Source organism: Mastigoproctus giganteus, chromosome 10, assembly GCF_048544385.1.
Source record: "Mastigoproctus giganteus isolate SK-2022 chromosome 10, ASM4854438v1, whole genome shotgun sequence".
NCBI lineage: Eukaryota > Metazoa > Arthropoda > Arachnida > Uropygi > Thelyphonidae > Mastigoproctus > Mastigoproctus giganteus.
In genome coordinates this window covers 202,347,095-202,372,919 of record NC_143584.1, presented here as the reverse complement: position 1 = coordinate 202,372,919, position 25,825 = coordinate 202,347,095, and the positions used below count along the sequence as shown (strand labels likewise).

General features: G+C 39.7%; 1 protein-coding gene across 3 annotated transcripts in view; it reads right to left on the bottom strand.

Moving 5' to 3' along the window:
• XNP (ATRX chromatin remodeler XNP) overlaps positions 1-25,825 on the bottom strand; it is a 664,672-nt gene that overhangs the window by 118,717 nt on the left and 520,130 nt on the right. For all 3 annotated transcript variants that reach the window (XM_090383634.1, XM_090383636.1, XM_090383635.1), the window contains exon 23: positions 10,781-10,951. In XM_090383634.1, coding sequence (XP_090239760.1) covers positions 10,781-10,951 — 171 coding nt within the window. The remainder of the gene's footprint in view (positions 1-10,780; positions 10,952-25,825) is intronic.

Below are 25,825 nucleotides of genomic sequence, written 5' to 3'. Positions count from 1 at the left end.
AGGGCATCCACCCTGTCCTTCAAGCTCTCATATAGGCCCACAAGAACGCCGAGTTGTTGCCTGATATCGATACACTCCTTGCATCGCGCACACACAAAGACATCCCCCTTGGCAGTATCATGTCCCGTACCCGATTGCTCTGCAAACATCAAGCAAACAGTGCATTTTATAAGGCTGTCAGTCAGAGGACAACTGCCCCCCTCAGTTCTGCTCTGAGCCACAGCACTTCCATTAGCTTGAGCCTTTTGCTTTGCTGCTCTGGTCTGAGTCATGATTCTATTAATTTATTAATTAATTATGTTATGTTATTAATTATATTACGTTTGTAATCTAAGTCGTTATATGTATTTATTTAAACGTACAATTTAACTACTAACGAAGTTCAACTAACGCTATCTAGTACGGTATATAACCTACGGTACGGTATCACAATGGCGGGAAAGTTACTAACGGTAGCAGTAGTTACGAACACGTGGAAACCCTTACCGATACTTTTACAAGGCCGAGTAAAGAATAAATACACCAAATTAATCAAAAAATCACAAAATAATGTTATACTACTAAATTTAAATCAAAAGTTTTAGAAAAACAATAATTTCAAATCAATAAATAAGAAAAATCCACTTAGCAGCTTTGAACACGACCGTCACTAGAATCTTTGCTATCAGAAAGTTGCATACTATTGGGAAGTGGTCACTGCCCATGGGATCATTTATTACATACCACTCTATGGCTGGGACTAGTACTGGTGAACAAATTGGGAGATCTATTGCTGAAGTGTGTCCTGCTGGGAGCTGTACGTGTGTCGGTGCACCAGTATTGAGTATACTGAAATTTAGTGCCTCTAAAAAGCTTTCAATTAGTCGGCCACGTCTATCCAATTTGGGAGAGCCCCATAATGGGTGGTGCCCGTTAAAGTCCCCTAATATACAGAGAGGTGGAGGTATCTGTATAAAGAGGTCTTCAAGGTCTTTTAAAGAGTAAGTACGGTTTGGTGGTAGGTAGATTGAGATAAGTGTTATTGCACTATGGAGAGTTATGCGAACAGCAACAGCTTCTATTTCAGTTTGGAGTGGGATATGTCTAGTTGGGATCTTCGAGTTTACTAGAATTGCTACACCACCATGGGCAGCATTAGCGGTATTTCGATCTCTTCGATAAAGGCAATAGTTCTTTATCGAAGGACAAATTTGTGAGGTCAGGTAAGTTTCCTGTAGACAGAAAGCAACTGGAGAATATCGGTTAATTAGGTATTTAATATCGTCAGTGTTGCAACGAAAGCCTCTACAATTCCATACTGAGGTTCATTTAGGTTTAGTTGAGGATGATTCATCAGACTGTTTTTTGTTTGAGCACTTTTTCCGGTCTTTTTTTGGGAAGCTGGGGCGACCAGTATCCATAGTGTCATTTGCATGAAGTTCTAGTATGGGTTCTTCAAGATCTAAGTGTACATCTACTTCCATACTATTGGTGGATGATTCAGGTTTCTTGTTGTCTTTGGTAGTTTTTAATTTTTCTTTATCATGCGAGACTGTCCGAGTATCAGTTGGGATGCTGATTGGAGTGTTGGTCGACTCACTGGTTTTAGTTTGATGTGTGTCTTTTCCTGAATTAGATAATGTATTTTTAACCCAATTAGCCATAGATGTGCTGGTGGGTATTGATACATCTGTTTGTACTGCTGTTGTAATAAAGCTTCGAGTGCGAGATGCATATGAACGACTGGGCATGGTCAACATAACCTGTCTGCGTGCCTCAGGGTTCAATTTTATATTTTTGAATTTTCTTCCCTGTTTTCCACATTTCACAGGATTTTGAAAAAGGTGGGTGACTTTCTTTGCAGTTGGGGCAAATGGGACTTGAGGCTGAACAGTCTGCTTGTGTATGTTCCTTGGAACCACAAATAGGACAAATAGCTTCTCCTCTGCATGCTTGTTGGGAATGTCCATATTTTTGGCATTTAAAACAACGAATGGGATTAGGAATATAAGCCCGAATTCGGCAGTTTAAATAGCCAGCTTTTACTGAGGATGGCAAATCTGGGGTACTGAAGGTTAAAATGATTGACCTAGTTGGGACGAGATTTCCATCTTTTTTAGTCATTATGCGTTTGGCGTTGGTTACTTTTTGATTACTCAGTTCTTGAACTAATTCCTCTTCTGATATTGCAAGTAGGTCCCATTCGGTTATAACACCTTTTGAGGAATTTAAGGTGTTGTGTGGAGTAATAGTTACTGGCAGGCCACCGAATGTCGTTGTTTTGAGCAGCCACTCGGAATGTTTGGAGTTGGCTGTTTCAATTAATAGATCTCCGGATTGCAGTCGTTTAACCATTTTTGGTGTTCCAGCAATCGATTCCAGAAATCTTTGGATGACGAATGGTGATAATTTTCCGACAGGTTGGTTGGAGAGAGAGTGTATGACCAGAAAGTTTGGCATTTCATTGCACTGCACTTCCCTTCGGAGCCTTTTTGGTTGATTCAGGTCTTCATCGTTTGGTTTATCTAGCCTTGAGTTTGTAGGCTCTAGAGGTGGATAGTCACTTTTATCCATCGTTGCTCCTTTTAGCCATGGGGGATAACTTTTCCCCCAGATTACCGGCCCCGCCACGGGGAGGCAGGAGCAGTGCCGCTCGGAGGCCAAGCGGTTGAAGTGTTAGTTGATTAATAGAACAAGAAAAATATAAGAAAAAGAAAGGTGTGTTTCCTTTCTGTGTTCTAACTAGTGGTTTTCAAGTATAGAACTAGTTTTAAAGAAAAGCTGTTGATAGAAATGTAGGAACTTAAAAGGAAATAACTTCAATCACTTTACAAGAGCTCTCTATATATCGCAAGAATATCGCTTGGCCTCGAAATACGCTTGGCACCCGGGGCCAAAAAGTTTAAGTATAAGACAATATTGTTAAGTGGAAGATTAATTACAATTACACAAATTATTACGTATTTGTTGTTTGTTTGGTTTTTTTAGGAGCATTAGCAACTAAAGCCATACTGCTCCGTGGATATGCAGTGGTCATTCCCTGACCTTTCTGCATCCTCCGTATTTGGTGGTCAAGGGCTCGAACCCCGGTCTAATCAAGAAGTGTGTGCAACGCACTGCTGCTCCTGCTCACGTGGCTACAGAGGCGCCAAATTACATATTTGTATATTACTTACTGATACTCATATCTACCATGTCCAGGGCCATTACTAGCATGGACAGGAAATCACATTCCCAGATAACCTGTGCACTAACTTTATATTCTTTAGTCATATACTATTCACGTTCCCAAAACTAAAATTTTTCACACTCTCGGCTATTAGTGTAATATGAGGGCAGAAGTGTCTATTTGTATCCTAAATACTTACTAATTTTGCCTCCAGTTACCTAAATTGCTATTACAATTGCTTATAATCACAAAACACAGCGTGAACACACACAAAAAAAAAAATATGTATATATCACATTATTAAACTGAATACCAAAGGGAACTATACAACTGATGAAATTTTATAAGAATTTGGAATATAATTATATCATTGTTCTACCCTATAAATCAGAGGTCGGCAAACTTCTTTAACTGTCGATCCCTTCAAGAGTTTCTTGACTTTCTATCGACCCCCTCTATTTTACTATTATGTAATTATAATAGGACAAGCAAAAAAGATGCTTATGTGGAGTTTTTAGATTGTTTATTTTATAGTTAGTGTTTATTGTATGTATAATATAGTATATGTTTTTGACGTCCTTTTTAACATTACATATTTGATAGGAGGGATAAATAATATATAAAATATAAAATTTAATTTAGATAATAAAATAACAATAATACAATCTTCCTTATTTATATGAAAATAAGACTTTTATTAACTTAGTATACAATTTACTAATGTCAATGTGACTGGTGTGCTTCATAACTCTTGACAATCAACCCCGGGGGCTCACATCTGATGAGTATGGGCTTGGCACACCCAGGGTCCTGAGCTGGATATCATCATTCTTCCCTTTCTTGGTGATTCCCTTCTACTTTTGACACTCTCTCTCTCTCTCTCTCTCTCTCTCTCTCTCTCTCTCAGGGCTACTCGGAAACTTTTTTTTTTTCCTGGTGCAGCATAAGCCTCAGGCTTCCTTGATGATAATAATAATAATAATAAGATTAGCAATGTTGGGTTCAAAATTAGTAAGTTTCAGCTTTAAATCGCCACAGAATTCTATATCTAGCTTATTTCTTTGTTTTGTTAAAATGAAATTAACAAGGCTGAAACCAGCTTCAACCATGTACGAGCTTGGACATGCAAGCAAAAAGGGGAGTACCAATTCAGAAAGTTCTGGATATTTTTCTACATTTATATTCGTCCAAAAGTAACTTAAAGTCCTATTTTTAAAAAGCGTCATAGCTTCAAGATCAACTGACAATTCAATAAGTTCATCTTGTAAGTTATATTCGATATTTTCAATATCTGCAGAAAATGGTGTGATAATCCAATCTGGAATGTGCATGTTTTCAAAGTCTGCAAAGTGCAATTTAAAATCATCGCTCAAATTTTGAAGATGTTTTGTGTATATTTCTAAGTCTTCATCTTTTACTTCCAATTGCCGTAGATTCAAAAAGTACTGAAAATCTTTTCGTAACAATGATGATTTAAATAAGGCTAATTTAGCTTGGAAACCAAAAAGAATCGTCTGAGCTTGAATAATCGTGACATCTTTACCTTGTAGACGGGTCTGTATGTCATCAAATTTTGAAAATAAGTCCGCCAAGTAGAAAATATGATTCTTATTTCTCTTCAGTCCATCACTCAAAAACAAATTAACATCTGTAAGAAACTCTAGGGTTGAGTCGAACAACTCAACAAATCTTTGTAGACTTGCACCTCTAGACAACCACCTTACTTCAGTATGCAAGAGTAATTGGTTTGATACTTCATCATTTTTTTCACAAAGTTTGGCAAACCATCGCGATTTAAGAGGATGAGCTCTAATTTGATTAATAGATTTAATACACACTCTTAGAGTATCATGCAGTTCGTCACTGAGAGTTTTTGCCACCAAATGGTTTCGGTGCAACACACAGTGAATAGTACGTACACTTTGAACTTTTTCTTTCAGAAAGGCAGCAAAACCTCGATAATGGCCAACCACTGCAGGTGCGCCAATTGTGGCTACTGCTATTATATTAGCAAATGGAATATCATACTTATTTAAATATTCCTCCAATCACTGAAAAATTGTCAATCCCGTTCCATCACTTTCAAGATATTTTGCAAATAAAAATTCGTCAATAATTTGCTGTTTGGTTTTACTATAATATCTTACGTAAGCCATAAGAATAGAAGAACTATCGAATGTAGATTCATCAAGTTGGATGGAGAATTTATTACTTTTGAGTTCTAATACTACAGTTTTTTCTACATTTTCAGTCATTTCACCAATACGTCTTTTCACGGTATTCGCACTTAATGGTAAGCATTTTAAAACAGAGCCAGAATCTTTTTTCATTATGGTTTCAATTACTTCTTTGATTGCAGGTATAACAATGTACTCTGCAATTGTATATGGTTTTCCTTTTTTTGCTATATTAAAAGAAATATTGTAGGAGGCTGTTAATCCTTGTTTATTTTCAGCTTCGACAGGTGCTTTCATAAATGATTTTATAGTTGGTCGATGTGTGTATTTCTCTTTCAGTCCTTTAAAAAAGTCAAGATCTTTATCTTTCTTATCGGGATGGAGTCTTCGAAGATGATCTTTCATTTTTGCTACTTTCATTGCATCGTTACTAAAAAAGTTTTTTCACAAAGAAGATACATAGGCCTTGTTTCGTTTGTTAATGAAGCAATAAACTCAAGTTTCAAATATTCTAATGAATATTGTCTGCATTTCTTTTTAGAATCTGAAGCTGCCATTGTGGTTACTGGGGTTGTAACAAAATTATTAAAATTGAAGTCAGTAAGCAAAAGTAATAAGTCTAAATGATATACCTACTCACGTATTTCTATAGGATGTATGAAACTACCAGCCCTGCTCAACTCTTCAACATGGAGGAGTTTAGTTTGTGAATGAATAACGATTGAATTATAATATGTATGTTGATGAATTTTAGAACATTAACGCTCACTTGTATGTCGATGCGCAAAAATGAGACTGGGATCGAATACGTGTAAGTATAAGTAAATAAGCAACCGCGCACGTGATACAATCTCACTCCCGCCGCACCGGCCTGGCGGAAACCACCGACATCCGTTTATTGTTAAATACATCATTTTGGCCTACTTGATTGGTCTCTGTAACTATTTTCATGTCCTTACTGCATCTTACAGGTCCTGTTCATGTCACTGTTCCCACAATTCAATCTTAATTACGTTGTCATTTAGGATGGAGGTAATCCAAGTTAACTGAATTAAATATTACCAGTACAATGATGTCTTATATTTTTCTATTGACCCCTGGGGGTCGATATCGACCACTTTGGCGACCACTGCTATAAATAAACACATAGATTATAATAAAATAGTAAAATTAAAACGATGTAGCAAAATTATTGATTATTGGATACACTGAAAGAAACGTTAATTAGGGCTAGCTCCACTCAATATATCCTATCAATAATTGGCTGAGACTATCTGTTTCTGTTTGCCATTTGTCAGTTTGTCTAGGTTCAAATAATTTTAATATAGTTTCTATACTGTAATATAATGATGCAATATGCGTTAAATTTAGCAGCACACTGGCAGAATAACTGCTAGCCCGACAGATAGCAGTGAAAATTAATAATAAAAATAATAGAAGTGAATCGAGAATAAAAAAAAAATTCCCAGGGGCACACATCTGGTGGGTATGGGCTTTGCACACCCAGGGTCCTGAGCTCGATATCATTATTCTTCTCTTTCTTAGTGATTCTCTTCTACTTTCTTTCTTTCTCTCTCTCTCTCTCTCTCTCAGGGTAATTCAGAATTTTTATTTTGCCTGGTGCAGCATAACCTTAGGCTTCCATGCACCAGATGGCTAATAATAATAGCAGAACCTCCTTGCACTTAGCAAGAAACTACACCGATACAAAGAGAGCTCCCAGAGGAAAATAAACAACCGAATCTTCGATGAGGACCAAAGAGGCTTCAACAGGAGTCTCGGAGAAAACAGGAAAGAAGGGAATGGACCACCTGAGCAGAAGACAATTGTGGAGTTCTGGGGAAAACATATGGAGAGGGAAGTAAGACATAACAGCCGAGCCCCCTGGATAGAACTAGAATGCAAGAAAACCAAGGACGTACAAGAAATGAGAGGGTGGGAGATTCGGCAAGAAGTAAAACAGACGATCAAAAACTCTCACAACTGGCGAACTCCAGGAATAGATAAAGTCCACAAACTACTTTACAAGAAGCTCCCTTGCACATACAAGCACATGGCAGAGCAGTTCACTTGAATGATAAGGCACCCAGAGACAATCCCAAAGTTTCTCACTCAAGGAATCACATATCTGAAGCATAAAGACGAAGATACAAGAAACAGCAAATTATAGGCCAATCACCTGCCTCCCAACAATGTACAAGATCCTGACAGCTTCATAACCAGGAAGAAAACCCCAGGGACTCACATCTGGTGAGTATGGGCTTGGCAAACCTAGGGTCCAGAGCTGGACATCATCATTCTTCTCTTTCTCACCAGATGTAAACCCCTGGGGTTATTTAAAAACTCATCAAACATGACCATAACAGCATTAGTCTGGGAATTTTATTGCCACACTTCATATAAGCTATTTTCCAGCTGGCACTATGGTCCTTTTACTTAAAGCAGTAAACTATTGTTTACTGTGTAAACAAATACTGGTTCAATACAAATGGGATGGCAAAATATTAAGTTAATCTGGTGAGGAACCAATGTCACATTAGCATTAGTAGAAGCATATGATGCAAGAAGGCAAGCTTATGTGCAGCATCAGCCAAAAAAAAAAAAAAAAAAAAAAAAACACGCTTAGCTTTTCACCCCTCCGTTCGTTCCAAGTACCTGTCCAGCAGAGCTTTAAATTTATTTAGGCTATAAACTTCCCCAACAAAGGATGGAAGTCTGTTCCACCAGCCAATCAACCATCCGCTGGCAAAAGGCAAACTTCTGCACATCTATCCTACATCTGTCTTTCCTCAATTTGAATTTATGCCCTCTCTATTGATTATTCTGAGCAAGAAGAAGAATTCCATCAGCAGTGAGCATGTTCAAACCATTCAAAGCTTTATACACCTCAATCAGATCACCTCGCAGGTGCCTAGTCTCCAGACACTGTAATTTGCAAAATTTAAGCCTTTCTTTCTTTGTAAGAGCAACCGTTCATTCCATTCACTAATCTTGTTGCACTTCTCTGTACTCGTTCCAGCAGCTCTACATCCTTCTTAAAATGAGGCCTCCAGACCTGTATACAGTACTCAAGGTGTGGCCTGACCATTGCCTTATATAAGGGAATAATCACCTCCTTATCCCTGCTAGAAAAATTCCTGTATATCAATGACAAGACACTATGACTTGCAGGCCGTCTGCACTGCTCAGAAAACTTCATATCTGCCTGCACAATTACTTCCAGGTCCTTTTTGTCTCTACCACTGTCAGTGTAGTACCATAGAGTTGATACGTCACTCTGAGGTTACTGCTTCCGATATGTAGTACTTTACATTTGTCAATGTTAAACTTCATTTGCCACCTCTCAGCCCATCTGCTCAACTTTTCTCGATCCTGTTGCAGCAGCGTACTGTCATTAGTGTCCTTAACAACCCTGCCAACCTTTGTATCCTCCTTTGTGAATTGGGGGTCACATTTACACATCTCCAGTCCATGGGTACCTCTCCTGAGTCCAAAGAAGCTCTCATAATTATAGCTAAGGGTTTGCTTACTTCCTTTGCTGCCTCCTTTAATATAACTGGATAGATCCTGTCTACCCCGGGTGCCTTTTTTATCTTCAACAATTTCTCCTCCACTTTCCTCTCAGTTATTACAAAATCATCCAGCTCACTGCCAGAGTTTAACTCACCTCTGGCATTCCCCTCCCTGAATAACTACTCATGGCTGAATGTAGATGCAAAATACTCATTTAGTTTGTTAGCCACCTGAGCAGGATCATCAACAGTTGAATCATCAATATCCAGTGGACCAATCTGATTCATACCTTTCCTTCTAGAGTTTACATAGGTAAAGAACTCTGTGGTTTTTCTTTGCATCCTTTGCTGCCAAGGATTTCTCATAATCTGCCTTTGTCTGCCTAATCTCCTTTGTGACTTGGTTACAGACCAACTTATATCTATCATAAGCTTCCATGTCATCCATTAATTTATATGTATCCCGTGCATTTTTCTTCTCTGCCACATGTCTCGTTAGTTCATCTGACATCCATTTAGACCTAAACCTTGAATAATATTTCTTAGTTGGTATGTAAAGCCTAGTAGCTTCCAAGATAAATTCTTTGAATGCTTTCCATTTTGAATTTGCTGTTGGTAACATCATCAGTTGGTCCCACCATATAGAATTTAAATACTGTCTCAGACCATCGTAGACACCTTTACGAAAGCAAAAACCCTTCCCTTTATCCCTGATGGTAGTTACCTCTTTGAGTAAATCCCTCTTCACCACACTGTGATCACTGCCACCTAGTGGTTCCTTTATCTGCAGATTCTTAATGCATGAAGAATCAGTACTGATAATCAGATCAAGAGTATTACTCCCTCTAGTTGCCTCCCGAACATGCTGATGTGTTAAACAATCATCCAATAAATCCCCAAAAGCCTTGCTAGTGTGTGTGTGTGTGTGTGTGTGTGTGACCAACTCACAAACTCCAGTCAATATTAAAATCCCCCATTATAAGACTATGATTTACTGGCCCACTCTATTTCCCTGTACAGTTCCTTATTATACTCATCAGAGTCATTAACCCTATAACACACTCCTACTCTCAATTTTGATCTCCCAATGCTTATGTCACACCAAACTGACTCGACACTGCACTGTCCAGCGATGTCGACGGGCTTCACTTCCTTGGATTTTATGTGTTTCTTAACTAATAGCATAACCTCTCCTGCCTTCCTATCCTGTCTATCCTTCCTGTACACATTGTACTCCCCAAATTCTAGTTCTGCATTCCTTATATTTGTGTGACACCACGTCTCTGATATTCCAACAATATCTACCTTTGATGTTCTGAGCAATACCTCAAATTCATCAAATTTATTTACCAAACTCCTAGCATTTGTGTACATGCAAGTATACATGAACCTGTTCCTATTCTTAGCTACCCTAACACAACCCATGTGTTTACTTGTACCACAATGACTTCCAGCAGTCTCTGAAATACCCTGCATCTTGTTTTCCAGGCTGCTGCTCATTCCAATAGAAACATACTAAGATTGCACTCACCAATTATTAGCGGTACATTTTTGCTGGTCAAATAAAATCATTACCATATCATTACGAACAAAATCATTACAATTACCTTATTGCTGATCAAATCAGTAATGCATCACACTATGCCACTAACTTTACAGTTTAGGTACAGTATGTTAGTGAATTTAGCAATATGAGGTTCAAAAATATAAATGACAACAATACAGCTAAATATTCAACAGCATAATTCTCATCAGAGTCAAAAAGACACTGAGTTATCACACTCATGTTTCAAGTAATCAACATCACTGAGAAAGAAGAATAAAAAGTAATGTTCTATTTCTTTTATAAAAAAAGTGATACATGTAGGAAATGTATCTTTGCCTACTTGAACAATCTATAGGAATCAATACAAAGTTTAAGAATTTCAAACGGATGATTTTACCTTTGGTACCATTGGTGTAGGTCTCTTGCTCTGCTTCTCTGGGTCAAAACTATAAAGTTCTGAAAGATCTTGTGCATTAAAATGCCTCTCAATTTGTTGTTCGTCTATAACACGGCAAGATAAAGACTGCTTTATGACTTGTCGATCATATATTTTTTCTTCCATTGTACCCTGAAATAAATATTAAAATAAAAATAAAATAAAATAAAAAATAAATAAATATTAAGGGAAAAAAAAAAAAAAATTAAATTCAAAAATAACAGAAGGGGGACCAAATAAATATTGGGGGTGGGGTCACTCTTAACATAATTAGTAAAAGTGTATATTATAAAATGTTAATTAGCAATCTTCTAGATTGGAAGTCTGTTACAGGCCACACTGTTCCATAAATCTCTTTAGGGAAATTGAATCGGCAAGCAAGTATGACTGTTTCAGTATGGGTGATTTTGCAACTAATAAACAAGAAATCATGGAAGCAGAGCAGGCTATCTTTCTTTCTTATTTTTAACACACTTATGCAAGACCTCCCTTTATAAAAACCCATGCTGTGTCTTAACTTTTACTGCAGTCTTGTCTAGATGATCCTGAAATGCTTCTTTAACCAGTGACCCCATTATTTTCCCCGCAACACAAGTTAAATAAACTAACAGGTCTATAGTTACTTGTTATTTGTTATTTTTGGCTTTTAGGAGCATTAGCAACTAAGGCCATATTGCTCCGGGATATGCGGTGGTCATTCCCTGACCTTTCCGCATCCTCCGTATTTGGTGGTGACGGGCTCGAACCCCGGTCTTATCAAGAAGCGTGTGCTACGCACTGCTGCTCCTTCCCACCTGGCTACGGAGGTGCATAGTTACTTGTGTTACCTTCTGAACCCCCTTTGTGAACTGGTGATACATTTGCACACCTCCAGTCCATGAGGACCTGCTCTTAGTCCAATGAAGCTCTCATAATTATGGCTAAGGGTTTGCTTATTCCTTTGCTGCCTCCTTTAATATAACTAGATAGATCCTGTCCATTCCAGGTGCCTTCCTTAAGTTTAACTTCAACAATTTCTCCTCCACTTTGCTCTCAGTTATTACAAAATCACTAAGCTCCCTGTTAGAGTTTGATAAGAGTTTGACATTCCTCTCATTGAACAATTCCTCATGTGTGAATATAGATGCAAAATACTCATTCAGTTTATTAGCTACCTGAGCATGATCATCAATAGTCAACCCATCTATGTTAAGTGGTCCAATCTGATTCTTCCCTTTCCTTCTAGAGTTTACATAAGTAGAGAACTCTTTGCATCCTTTGCTAAAGAATAATCTGCCTTTGCCTGCCTAATCTCCTTTGTGACTTGATTACAGACAAGCTTATATCTGCCATTGTCTTCTGTGTGACCTGATAATTTATATGCATCTCATACATTTTTCTTCTCTTTCAAGAGATTCATTAATTCATCTGACATCCATTTAGGCCTGAACCGTGAACAGTATTTCTTAGTTTGAATGAAAAGCGTAGTAGCCTCCAAGATGAAGTCCCTGAAGGCATCCCATTTAGAATTCAACGTTGGTAACATCATCAGTTGATCACACTGTACAGAATTTAAAAACTGGCTGAGACCCCTGTAGTCACCTTTATGAAAGCAAAAGCCTTTTTCCTTTAGCCTTGATGGTAGTTACATCTTTAAGTAATTCCCATATCAGTACATTGTGATCACTGTCACCCAGTGGTTCCTTTATCTGAAAATTCATAATGCATGAATAATCACTGCTGATAATCAGATCAAGAGTATTACTCCCTTTGGTTGCCCCTTGAACGTGCTGCTGTAGAAAACAGTCATCCACTAAATCAAAAAAAGTCTTTCTAGTGTGCAAGTCGCCAATCCACAAGTTCCAGTCAATATCTGGAAAGTTAAAATCCCCCCCCCCCATTATAATACATTCTGATTTACTGGCCCACTCTATTTCTCTGCACAATTTCTCATTATACTCATCAGATTCATTAGGCCTATAACACACACCTACTCTCACTTTTCCTTTCCCATTACTTATGTCACACCAAACAGACTCAACATTGCATTGTTCATAAACATCAACTGGATGCACTTCCTTAGATTTTGTGTTTCTTAACTAACAGCATAACCCCTCCTCCTTTCCTGTCCTGTCTATCCTTTCTGTACACATTGAACTCCCTAAATTCTAATTCTGCACTGCTTATATCTGTGTGACACAATGTCTCTGATAACCCAACGATATATCTACCTGTCTTGACTAGCATTTAAAGCTCATCAAATTTATTAACTTTAATCCTAGCATTGGTGTATATGCAGGTATACATGCACCTGTTTCTACTCTTAGTTACCCTAACACAGCCCATGTATTTATTTCTTCACTATGACTCCCAACAATCTTGGAAATCTCCATTGTTTTGCTTTCCAAGCTTCTGCTCATTCTAATAGTAGCAGTGCAAGAATCACTTTTGCCTCTGCCTGCGGTCACTGTTAACCTTTGAGTCTGTGTATTCCCTTAAGCTAGCACTTTTCCAACCCATCTAACACTGCCTCGATAGCATCAGCAAATATTCTTGGACCCTTTCTATTTAAGTGTACCCCATCCCTGTAGAAGCAGTCTCTCCTGTCAGCAAGCACAGACCAGGCTGAAAAAAATTCTACCTCTTGAGCCTCGCACAATCTCTCCAGGGACGAATTGATTGACAAGGCTCTCATCATATACTCTCTCTCCTATCGTGTCTGGGCAGAATTGCAGACACTTTCACATTCAACCCTAATTCGCAACTTATTTTCAACATTGACCTGTACTTGTTGAGTAAATCTGTAGATGTCTTACTCTTAATGTCATTAATTCCAACATGTACAACAATATCACCTTTTGTGCCCTTAAAAGATGATATCTGATCTACAACATCATAAACCTTTGCCCCTGACAGACATACCCTGGTCCTGTTGCACCTATCCTTCTTGCATAGTATATTGCCTGTCTCCCTGACAACAGAGTCACGAACAATAACCAGTTCCTATGGGACCAGGACATTCTGCCTTGGAGATTGCCTCTGTGTTGCCTGATGCACAGGAGTGAGCTATGCCATTGAGCTGGGCAGCTGAGAGCTTGATGGGCCCCTCATATTAATTTCGTCGAGGGCATTTTCCCTACACCTCAAGCTCTCATAGACGCCTATCAGAATGCTGAATTGCCACCTAATTTCTTGACACTCTAGGCATTTAGCGCACACACAAAGACATCCTCCTTGGCTAGATCATGTCCTGTTATAGAAAGTTTACCAAACATATCACACGATGTATGGCCATCATCCAGTGTGGACACACGTTTTCTGTGCTCATGGATTTTGTTCATGAATATGTGGTTACAGTGCCTACTAGTTTATGAAAAGTGTACTCATTAGAAGAATTACTATGGTGGATCTCAGGGTGAGAAACTTTTGCTTATTTGCTGGTAACTTTGCAGGTTATTTACTTTTTATATCTGCATCCTTTGTTGCCAGACCGTATTGGTCACCATGCGGCTGACAGCAGGGCTATAGAGAGGCAATTATACTGTGGTTGCCTTGGGAGGCTTGTGTGACAACGGAATGTGTAGCATTCCCCTCCGGCATAGGGATTAGTGAGTAAAGACATCTACTCCTTCAGCTGTGACCTTGACTGCTGCATTTTACTAATTGAAAATGTTCATCTGAAGGCACTACAGATTATTTGCACTTGACTATGGAGGTGTCCCAATCAGAGTTACATTGGACAGTGCTTTTGCCTCAAAACTGAAACGTTATTGTGGACTGAAATGCAAGGAACAATGATTATAGTGTCTTTCCCCCTCCCATCTGCCCTAGACTCTGATGGACAATTGAATCATCGTAACTACACCACTAGTGTAAAAACTGTTCAACATCACACGTCATAGAAATTAGTCTGATCTCTCTAAGACTATTTTCACTCTTTGGCTACCCCCCCCCCAATTGTAACGGGGTAAAAACTTGAACTGAACGTTGCCAGGCAACAAATTGCACCATGGACTCACAGTTTGCATCATTTGCTATCATCTCACAGCCCTTTCCCGACAGAGAGGTCCTGAACTCGTTAATCTGCAAAAGCCTCGATGATCCAAAGTCGGGTTGGGTTATTTGATTTTTAGGAGCATTAGCAACTAAGGCCATATTGCTCCGGGATATGCGGTGGTCATTCCCTGACCTTTCCGCATCCTCCGTATTTGGTGGTGATCCAAAGTCAGACACCAACTTGGACAAAATGAGCAATTCAAATCAGAAAATCACAGAACAAACTTTGGACAAAGAAAAACTAACAAGACATCACAAACAAGGTCAAAATGACGAATTGCAAATAACAGAGCAAAATGTAGATGGCAACGACGCACTGTCACAGCCAATCCCCAAAAAGAAGTACAAGAAATACTTCGCCCCGAAGTTGGGAAGGGAGACAAGATCTCAAGGCGAGCCTAAAGAACAACAAGATAAAGAGGACACCTGAACAGAAAACAACAAAGAAGCAAGCTGTTTGTTTCGGGATTTATTAGGCACATCGGCAACTATGGCCATAGTGCGCCATACATATGGTAACTATGCATGCCATTTCTTCTCAAATAGAGAAAATGGAAAAAAGGAACTAGAAAGTAATTTTTTTTTTTTTCCTTCCCTAAAGGAGGTGATATACTTTAATCAACTTGAGAAAGTTATAAATGCTTGAGACATTTGTTTCATTGTTTAAAAGTGAGGTAAGTGTAGGATCTTTTTTTGCGGCTGAAGTGCAAAGTTTCTGTCGTTCTCTTGTATATTTTGTGCATTCAACCAGAATGTGTTTCACTGAGAGCATTGTATTACAGTGATGACATTGAGCGGGTATCTCCCCTCTTAAAAGATAACCATGAGTAATATTTGTGTGTCCTATTCGCAGACGAGCCAAAATTACCTCCTGATGTCGGATTGAACTAAAGCTGGAAGGCCATCGCTCAAGGTTTGGCGTGATACTTATTGTTAGGTTGATTTTTCCATGATAACTGCCATTGGCACATGCATTTTTCTTGGATTATTGGTCGATAGTCTTGATGAGGCACTTTCCACTTTTTCTCGGGTGGTAGGTGGGCTAATTTGGCAGCATTGTCCGCTAGTTCATTTCCAGGAATTCTCATATGTCCGGGGACCCAGCAGAAGTGTATGTTTTTCCAAAGTTGTGATAAGGTATGTAGAGAGCTGACTATTCTTTTCACGACTGGGTGGGTGATGTTCATGGTGTTTTTTAGTGCTTGAAGTGCACTTAAAGAATCAGTAAAAATTATGCTGTTGCTAATGTCAGAAGACTCAATATGATTCAGTGCAACCTGAATTGCTATTAGTTTGGCAGAAAATATACTGAAATCACATGATAACTGATAAGCTAATGTGATGTTTTGAAAAACTGCGGCGATTCCAACGTGGACATCATTCTTTGATCCATCAGTATGTACTATGGAAAAGCTGGGAAACTGGTCCACTACTGCATGGTATAGTTGCAAGAAGTTTTCTCTATGCAATGTAGATTTATTCCATTCATGCAGATGTAAGTCACAAGAGGGTGGAATGATATTCCAAGGATCAAGAGAGGATGGGAGGCTATGTGCCACAATTGTCTAAGGTTAAATTTAGTTCTTCTAAGATGAGTTTTATTCTCATACCCAAAGGACGTTTAGCATTAGGGTGGTTTTGGTATAACCTGGTGTGCTGTGATAAGAAAAGTATCTGCCAGTTTGGGTGTTCTGGCATAGATCTAATTTTATAGGCGTAATGTAGTATCAGTTGTTGTCGCCTGATCGAGAGAGGAGGTTCGTGTGCATATAAGCTATGTATTGGAGATGTGCGATATGCTCCTAATGCAATGCGTATTCCACTATGATGGATAGGGTCAAGCCAGCGAAGGGCACTAGGTCTTGCTGAACTATGCACTGGTGCTCCATAGTCAAGTTTCGATCTTATTAATGCTCTATATAACTGTAATAAAGTAAGGCGATCAGCTCCCCAATTAGTTGCTTTTTTTTTTTTTTTTTTGATTTGGTAGTTGTTGGCGCATCGGCTTCTGTGGCCATATTGCACCTCCCAAGGTTTTTGCAGTACTTTGATCCAAGCCCGAGGCGGGAATCGAAACCGCGACCTTTGGGTTGCCGGGCAGGTACTTTACCCACTCGGCTAGCCCGGTCGGCCCAATTAGTTGCAGACAGAACCCGGATGATATTTAGTTTTTGTTGACATGATGTTCTTAGTCTTTTGATATGCTCAACGAAAGTGAGTTTATGGTCTAAAGTGATTCCTAAGAACCGCATGCTGGGATGAACTGCTATTGGTTGGCGATTCAGTTGTAGCTTCGGATTTGGATGGAGTTTGCGTTGGCGGCAAAAATGGATGCAAAATGTTTTTTTCTGAAAAAAGTTGAAATCCATTAGTCTGAGCCCATGAACAGATCTTATTTATTGCCCCTTGCAACTGTCTCTCAATAGTATTCATGTTTTTAGCACCACACCAAATACTAAGGTCATCTACAAACAGTGCTTTATCAATAGTGTTTGGAATTTGTCCGGCAATGGTGTTTATTGCAATTATAAAGAGTGTAGCACTGAGTACAGAGCCTTGAGGAACTCCTTCTTCTTGTGAAAAAACTTGGGACAGTGAGGTTTTGAATTGAACCTGGAATGTACGCTTGCATAGGAAATTCTGTATGAAAATCGGGAGGTGACCCCGAAGTCCATGGCAATGTAATTCACGGAGTATTCCATACTTCCATGTGGAATCATAGGCCTTACTGATATCAAAGCAGACTAACACATGGTGTTCCGATCTGAGGAATGCATTCCGAATGGAATTCTCTAGTCTGACTAGTATATCTAGTGTAGATCTGTTTTGTCGGACACCGTATTGTGCAGAATGCAGCAGATTGAGGTTTTCAAGGTACCAGATCAGTCGGCGGTTCACCATCTTTTCGAGAATTTTGCAAATGCAACTGGTCAAGGCGATTGGTCTATAATGAGCGGGATTTGTAGGGTCTTTACCTGGTTTAGGGAAGGCAAGGACTGTAGCATGATGCCATTGATTAGGGAATTTATCTTCCAGGAAGAGTCTATTGAATAGATGAAGAAGTAACTGTAATGATTCGGTACTTAGTTTCTGAATCATGGAATAGTGAATGTTATCTGGTCCTACAGCACTGCGTCTAGATGTTGACAAAGCTCTATGTAATTCGTGACTGGTAAAAGGTAAGTTGTATTGTTCATCTCCTTTTGAAGAGAAGTTTAACTTTTGTTTTTCTAAACTTGTTTTTAATCTTCTGAAGGTCGGTGTATAACTTTCTATTGCCGATGTTTTTGCAAAGGTTTCACCTAGTATATTGGCAATTCCAGCAGGATCATTTATTAATATAAAATGATACCCCTACCCATCATGGAATGGAGAGGGCAATTCCTGCCCTCTCCATTCCATGATGGGTAGGGGTATCATTTTATATTTGCCACTCATTTTTCTGATTGCTTTCCAAATTTTATGTGTAGGCGTTGCTTGATTAATAGTCGAAGTGAAGCGGATCCAAGCAGCCTTTTTATTGCAGCGTCTAACATATCTCGCTCTTGCTCTAGCATGCTTATATTGAATGAGATTGGTTGTAGTTGGATTCCGGCGGAAAGAATTCCAAGCTTTGCTTTGCACTTTTTTAGCCACAAGGCATTCATCACTCCACCAGGTTTTTGGATGAATAGGTAATTTTGATGAGGATTTCGGTAAAGTTTGTTCTGCTGCATGTAATATCGTTTTGGTGACATAGTCAACTGCTTCGTCAGTTGTGGAATTTTGGATTATTTCGGGATCAAGCTTGGTTAATTTTTTATAGGACTGCCAATCTGCTTTATCAGTAAGCCAATGTGGAATTTTAGTAGAATGATGAGGGGGCTTATTAAGTAATTCAATTATTATGGGGAAATGATCGCTATGTAGCGGATCGTTGTTTATCGTCCACTTTAGAATAGGATATAAGGTTGTTGAACAGATAGACAAGTCTATTGCAGTGCTTGTTCCTGAAGGAAGGTGAACGTATGTAGGTGAACCGTCATTTAGAAGAAGGAGGTTGTTATTGTCTAGACACTGTTCAATTAGTTTTCCTCTTTGGTCGATGTTGCTATTAGAGTGTGATGACCCCATAGAGTGTGATGACCATTTAAGTCTCCCAGAATGAGGAAAGGTGTTGGGAGTTGAGCTATAAGATTGTTGAGATAATTTTGTTGGAAGGTATAGCTTGGTGGGATGTATAAGGAGCAGACTGTCATATGGATGTCAGCAGCTACACGGACTGCTATTGCCTCGAGGGGAGATTTCAGTGAGGCTGTTTGGTAGGAGTATGTAGGTTTGTTAAAATAGCTACACCACCATGTGCGATATTCTGATTTGTTCTGTCTTTTCTAATAATGTTATAACGAGACAGTTTTGGTGTATTTTGGGGTTTTAAATAAGTTTCTTGAAGGCAGATACATATTGGTGAGTATTTACAGGAAAGATCATATAGGTCATCGATATTGGCACGGAATCCACGACAATTCCACTGTATTATTCTGTTCATTGTTTATCTCTTATTAGACTTTCTGAGTGTTTTCGGGTTGCTGAAGTTTTCTGTTTTCCACTTTTGTTTTTATTTTTTTTTTTTGGGAAGGAAGGCCTTTCGGTGTCCATGTCTTCTTCAACAAAAATTTGAAGAACAGGGTCATCTGCTGATTTTTCTTTAGTGTCCATTTGTTGTTGGTGACTAGAAGTTAGGATATGTTTTTCTTTAAGTCCTTCATCCGGAGTGTGTATGTTTTCTTGTGGTATAGTAATTGGTGTACTGACTGCTTGGGTTTGAGTTGCACTGTACAAAGATTTTACATAATTTGAGAAAGACTCTTTTGGGGGTACTGTTAGTTCAGTTTGCGATCCGGTTGATTGGAATTTTTTGGTGGCTTGGGCATACGTAGGTCTGTTTGCATGAGTTGGTGGTGAGATGATTCTTTTTGCTTCTTGGTAAGAAACATTATGCTCAGTTTTATATTTCTGGATAAGTTTCTCACTTTTCCAGTGCTCACATATTCTAGCATAAGCGGGATGATCTTTTTTGCAATTTGGACATACTAATTGAGGAGCATTACAGTTTTTGCAATCATGTTCGATTGAACCACACTTTGCGCAAGTAGGGATTCCCCGGCAAGCTGTTTGGGAACGTCCATACTTCTGGCATCGGAAACACCGTAGCGGGTTTGGGACATATGGTAAGAAGCAAGCAAACAGCCCGAATCCCCAAACATTGACCCCCAGGCTGCCGGAAGGCACTGTGCTGGACCAGGTACTGGCCCTTCAGGTAGAGCTCGAAAACAAATTAAAAGAGTCAATGAACAGATTCACGGCAGCCTTCAGAGGTGAGATTGTGGGAATCTGGACTAAACTAGAAACTGTCCTCCACAAAGTCAACAGCGAGGCAGAAAGAAATGTGCCCAAATTAGAGCCCTACCTGGAGTGTAGGGGCACACAAATGCAACAGCACACCCCTACCTATGCAAACGCACTGAGGAGCCCACCAACTGTAATAAATAAACCAGCCAAGGCATAACCAAGGAAAAAAAACTACTCCCAACGCCTAACCTTGTAATACTAAGACCCAAAAACACCGAGGAAATTGGTACAAGTGACGAAATCAAGAACAAACTAATAAGCACTATGAAGGACGACTTCCAGCAAACAAGAATTAGAGGAATATGCAAATATTCACATCTAAAGTGGGTTGAAGGGTACCCACACAATTACAAGGTGATCCATATGGATGACGACACCCTGCAGGCTGCCGTGCTGGTAAGAAACACCAACGTCAACGCAACTAAAATCACACAGCTGTGTACTCCATTGTGCACAACTTGGCACAGCATTAGGATCCCTATATGTCGTGGCACTCTACTGCAGACTGGGACAAGATATAGACTTTGTAATCGACTACCTCCGATGCCTACAGGGTAGCCTACCAAATCAAAGGGTCATCATTGGAGCTGACATTAACTGCCACTCCCCGGCATGTCACAGCATTGCCCCAGACAGGCGAGGCTTGAAATGGACAACTCTTAGAAGACTACCTTGCAGGATCCCATCTAACTGTACTAAATTGACCCCATCATCTGCCAACCTTTTCGAGCACCCTCTGGGAGGCTATAATTGATGTCTCCCTGGCCACCAGGAGTATGGCCAGACATGTGACTGACTGGAGGGTGGAGGATGCATGGACCATCTCAAACCATCAGGCAATAACCTTTTCAATAGAAAGACAACTAACAAGAATAACTCAAACAAACCAACCACAAAACAGATATGCAGTCGCAAATGCAGACCAGACACTGTATAGAGAGCTGCTCACCACGGCAATTAGACACAATCCGGAAAACATAAACCCCCGGAGCAACCTGGATGATCTACAAAATTACTACTGAACATCAGTGACTGAGTGATAAAAAGAAAAAAATCCAAAACTTGGCGTAGTACCCTGGTGGACACCAGAAATTGCTGTACTACGACAACAGATGCAAAAGACAAGAAAAGACTTCCAGAGAGCTTGCAGAACCTGGCCCGAAAATGAGGTGGTCCTGAGACAACATTACAGAGAAGCTAGGAACCGGTACACGGACACCATAAAAAAAAGGGAAGAAGTGTTCCTGGGACCACCTAGTGTCTACTTCAGGAAACACCGACCCCTGGGGCATAGTCAACACGGCATAGTCTGATAACTAATAAGCTTTATCAGCTCCCTAGGGGTGATGTATTTAGAAATGTATAAAGTATTCTTTGTACATCACAATGTACAAAGAATACTACCAGGACATTGGAGGGAAACCTAACGACCACCTGGGAGCAGTCGATGGGCAACATACTGGATAAAATCTTCAAGGAACCAGCAATACTAACCATGCAAGAACAACATGAAATTTGCAAGAACACAAACTATATCACCTTGGCAATCGAACCCCCTTCACCCTTGAGGAGCTCAGTGAGGCTCCCACCAAGATTAGAAATCACAAATGCCCAGGACCGGACATGATTGAACCAGAGATCTTGAAGAAAACAGCAGAATTTGCACTGCACTTACTCTATACAACAGATGCCTGGAAACAGGCAAATTCCCCACAGCATGGAAAATGGTAAACACCAAGTTAATACTTAAAAATAGAAATCTTTATTGCAATAAGCCCTTCACGGCCACAAGGCCAGGGGTTAACAGTAATATTACAATATGTAAGAAAAAGAAATTAATAAATTAAATATAAAAATACATATGTGAACGAATAAAAAGTAAATACAGCTCAACACTCAAAGTATAATACAATTATAAACATCACAATGTACAAAGAATATATAGGTGGAAAACTGCAAGGTTGGTTGGTAAGCCATCTTCATGTCGCATTGCTGGATTGCGGCGCTAAGGCGAGCTTCAAGGAGAAGAATCAGGGACAGGGAAGTACAATTTAAGGATGCGGCGTCTGTACTCCTTATCACTAGAAAACTTATTAAGGTCAGCATCCAAAGACTGGGCACATGAAAGTAGCTGATATGGCAGAAACCTATGGCAGATATGCCACATCTCAGCCGTCTCCACGGCTGAGATGTGGCATAGAGTTGGAGTCGCTCTGAGGGAAGGCTGAGGGGCTCTCCAAGAGCACAGGTCCCAGAATGATGGTGCCGAGATCTTTCCAGTGATCATTTTTACAGTTGTGGTAAGGCATTTTATCCTAATCAGCGTGGGAAGCCTGTGAATTTTTATCAAACTGGCCATTTCAGTCATCCTTAACTGTGGAGGAAGTTTGTTTGTTTATGGCCCATTTTAAGAGCCAAAGTGAGTGAGAAAAGAGTGGTAGAAAAGAGCCATTTTAAGTGAGAAAAGAGTGGTCGAATTGTCCTAGGGGCGGTAGATGCCCATACTTCTGCAGCATATAGAAGCGGAGAGTATACCGTGCTTTTTATATATCTTCTGGTGGTCGTTACTTCATTAATATAATGCAAATGCTGTTTGGCCATCCATCGGAGTTGAGCTGCCTGGGTGAGCAGCTTTTCCATGTGGTTACCAAAGCAGAGCTTAGGATCAAAAACAACCCCCAAATCAGTATGTTTCTTGACGATGGGAATAGGGGAATTGCATAATGTTGGCTGAATACAGGAAGGCGTTTTCTTTAATGAGAATATCATAAATTCAGACTTTTCTGGATTTATTTTTAGTCCAAACTGGTTGAGGTAGTTTGCAAATTCCAGGAGTATATTGTTAATTGATGCTGTTATTGTAAGAAGATCATGTGGAGAAATCAGTGTGAGGAGTTTTATATCATCAGCATGACATAGAGTACCATGCCTGGACTCAACAAGCAGCGAGATAAGCGCTGTAAATAAGAGGCCGGATAAGACACCACCCTGTGGCATGCCTGAAGAGACACATCGCTCGTATGTTTGGCCGTGGACAGTAAGCCGGATTATTCTATTTTGAAGGAGTGAAGTGAGGAACTGTAGAGTGTCTCCCTTGATTTGATAATGGTTTGAAAGTAGCTTCAGCATTGCAGGAACGTTTATTGAGTCAAAAGCTGATTCGAGGTCTACATAGGTGACTGCAAGCTCTGCATGAGATTCAAACGCAGAGAGGATAGAGCTGGTGGTGGCTAAGAGATTAGTCACAGTGGATCTATGAGGAAGAGAGTAGTGGATTTGATGAGGCTGATGGGGAAGAAGTTGTTTAGTTAGAATGGGGAGAAGTACCTTCTCTAGGAGTTTTAGAAGACTTGAGGCATTGGAGATTGGCCAGTAGTGCTTAAGAAGAGCAGGTGATTGAATTTTTGGTATAGGCTTCACAAGGTAGATGTTCCACTGCTGGGGAAAGAAATTACTTGACAAAATAGCATTAAAAATAGTTAGAAGGGGAGCCAAAATGTATGGGTTAAGACATTTAATAATGAATTGGGGTATTTTATCTGCACCTGCCTTAGCAGAAGCTGGTGTAGAATTTATGGCAGCAATAAGCTGTTCCCTGGAAATTGATACTGCAGATAGCATGTCAGGTGGGATTTCAGTTGTTGGTGTCTCAAGATGAGCACATTGTTCCGAGTTCGATGCAAATCTAGATATAAAGTCTAGCCACTGGTTAGGTTCAAGTTTTTGTGGGAAATCAGAAGGCCGTTCAAAGTAGGGGGTGTTTCCTCTACGAAGGGTGGTCCATATAATTCTTAATTGCTTGAGATTTCAGCCTGTTGAATGTTGCACGGGCTCTAGAGTAGGCTATCCTGTCTTGAACACTTTGCGACTGCTTCCACATTTTGTGGAGTTGCTGTTTTAATTTGAAGCTCATATTAAGATGGGGAGTCCACCATGCTCTGGACCGAGGCATAATAGAAATTCTTTTTGATGCTGCAAATGTCGCAATTGTCTTAAGCCAATTAGTAAGCAGATTTACTGCAATTTCAAGATCACAGTTTTCTAGGACTGACCACTGGATGGCAGAGGCAGCCTCAACACATTTAGCAATGCTCAAAAATCTGGGACTAACTATTACTCTGGTGTTAATTGAATTCACAACATTCAAGTTTGGAGCAGGTATCTGTAAAAGAACAATAATTGGCTTGTGGTCCGAATTAAAATAAGTCTCTGGCATGTAATCAGGTGTGCAAGGAAAAGAGGCAAGGATGAGATCTAGTTGATTGTTACCTCTGGTCGGAAGGTCGTTAATTATTTGTAACCCTGTACAAGATAGGTTTGACAGGAGCATTTGCTGAAGGTTAGCTAGTTGGGGAGGAAGATTAAAGTCTCCACAGACAAAGTGCAAAGCTGAAGGATGAAGCTGGTTAATGATCCAGTTTGATATTTCATGGATGGCGTCATATGAAGGTACTGGGGGTATATATATGGCAATTAGATCTATAAGAACGCCATGGTAGCTGAAAGTAACAGTGAGAGCTTCATATGCTGTTGTTTTGCTAGAAACTTGATGAACAAGTGAGGCATGTGAGCTCTTAAAGAAAATGGCAACGCCGCCTCCTCTTTGGCCAACTCTGGAAGTAAATGCTGATTTATACCCAGCTGGAGTACAAGATGTAAAAAATTCTTGGTCTTTATCAAGCCAGGTTTCTGTAACACAGAGAATATCGATATCATTAGCGAGCAGAATTTGATCAATGATATCCAGTTTGTTGCGGAGGCTTCTAACATTTTGGTACAAGACTCTGATTATGCAAGTTTTTTGGAAATCTTTTTAAGGCAGGTGTCTCTAGTATTTTTATTCAATAGTTTGTCGGTTCGTGCCCCATGTTGGGATGAGCATTCCCGAACTGTTATTTATTGGTGGTTGAAGGCTGATGGTACCAATTTGGTGATGCTGCTGTTTGTCACCACTTGTATAATTTTGAATTATGCTGCGAACATTTTGAGAAATTTCCCGGAATGTGGGGCATTCATGCTTGTTCCTGTGCAGTGTTGGTTGCTATCGAGGAGGGTGAATTAGTTGAGGTTGTTGATGGGGGCTCTTTTTCTCAGAAAATGGTCTGATATATATACCTTGGGGCCAGGAGGCTGGATCTATAACCTTTTGATAGACAGCGGGAGAACACATTATAAGGAAAGAGGTATAGCGTGTTTGCCGACTTTTAAGCTGAACTGAGAGGTTATGTTCCTCGTTAAACATTCTCATTATAGATTCGGGAGATGTTCTAGGTCCAAATCTGGATGCAAAAATCTTGGCTTTGGTGGAAACTACCGAGATGTTATATTTCTCGGCCAGTGTCAGACGAGATTTAGAGGCTGTTACTAGGCGGGGCAGGGAAATCTGGTTATGAATATTAGCGTGATGGGAAAGGCAATCAATATTGATATCAGAAAGACATCCAGAGGAATTTGAGGCAGGGTTGGCTGTAGTAATGAGGGAATTTTGTCTATCTCCAGATGGGACGTAAGTATCGCTACAGGGGCTGTTGGTAAGCATACCAGCATATGACATGGGAAGAGTTTGATGGGCGTTAATTG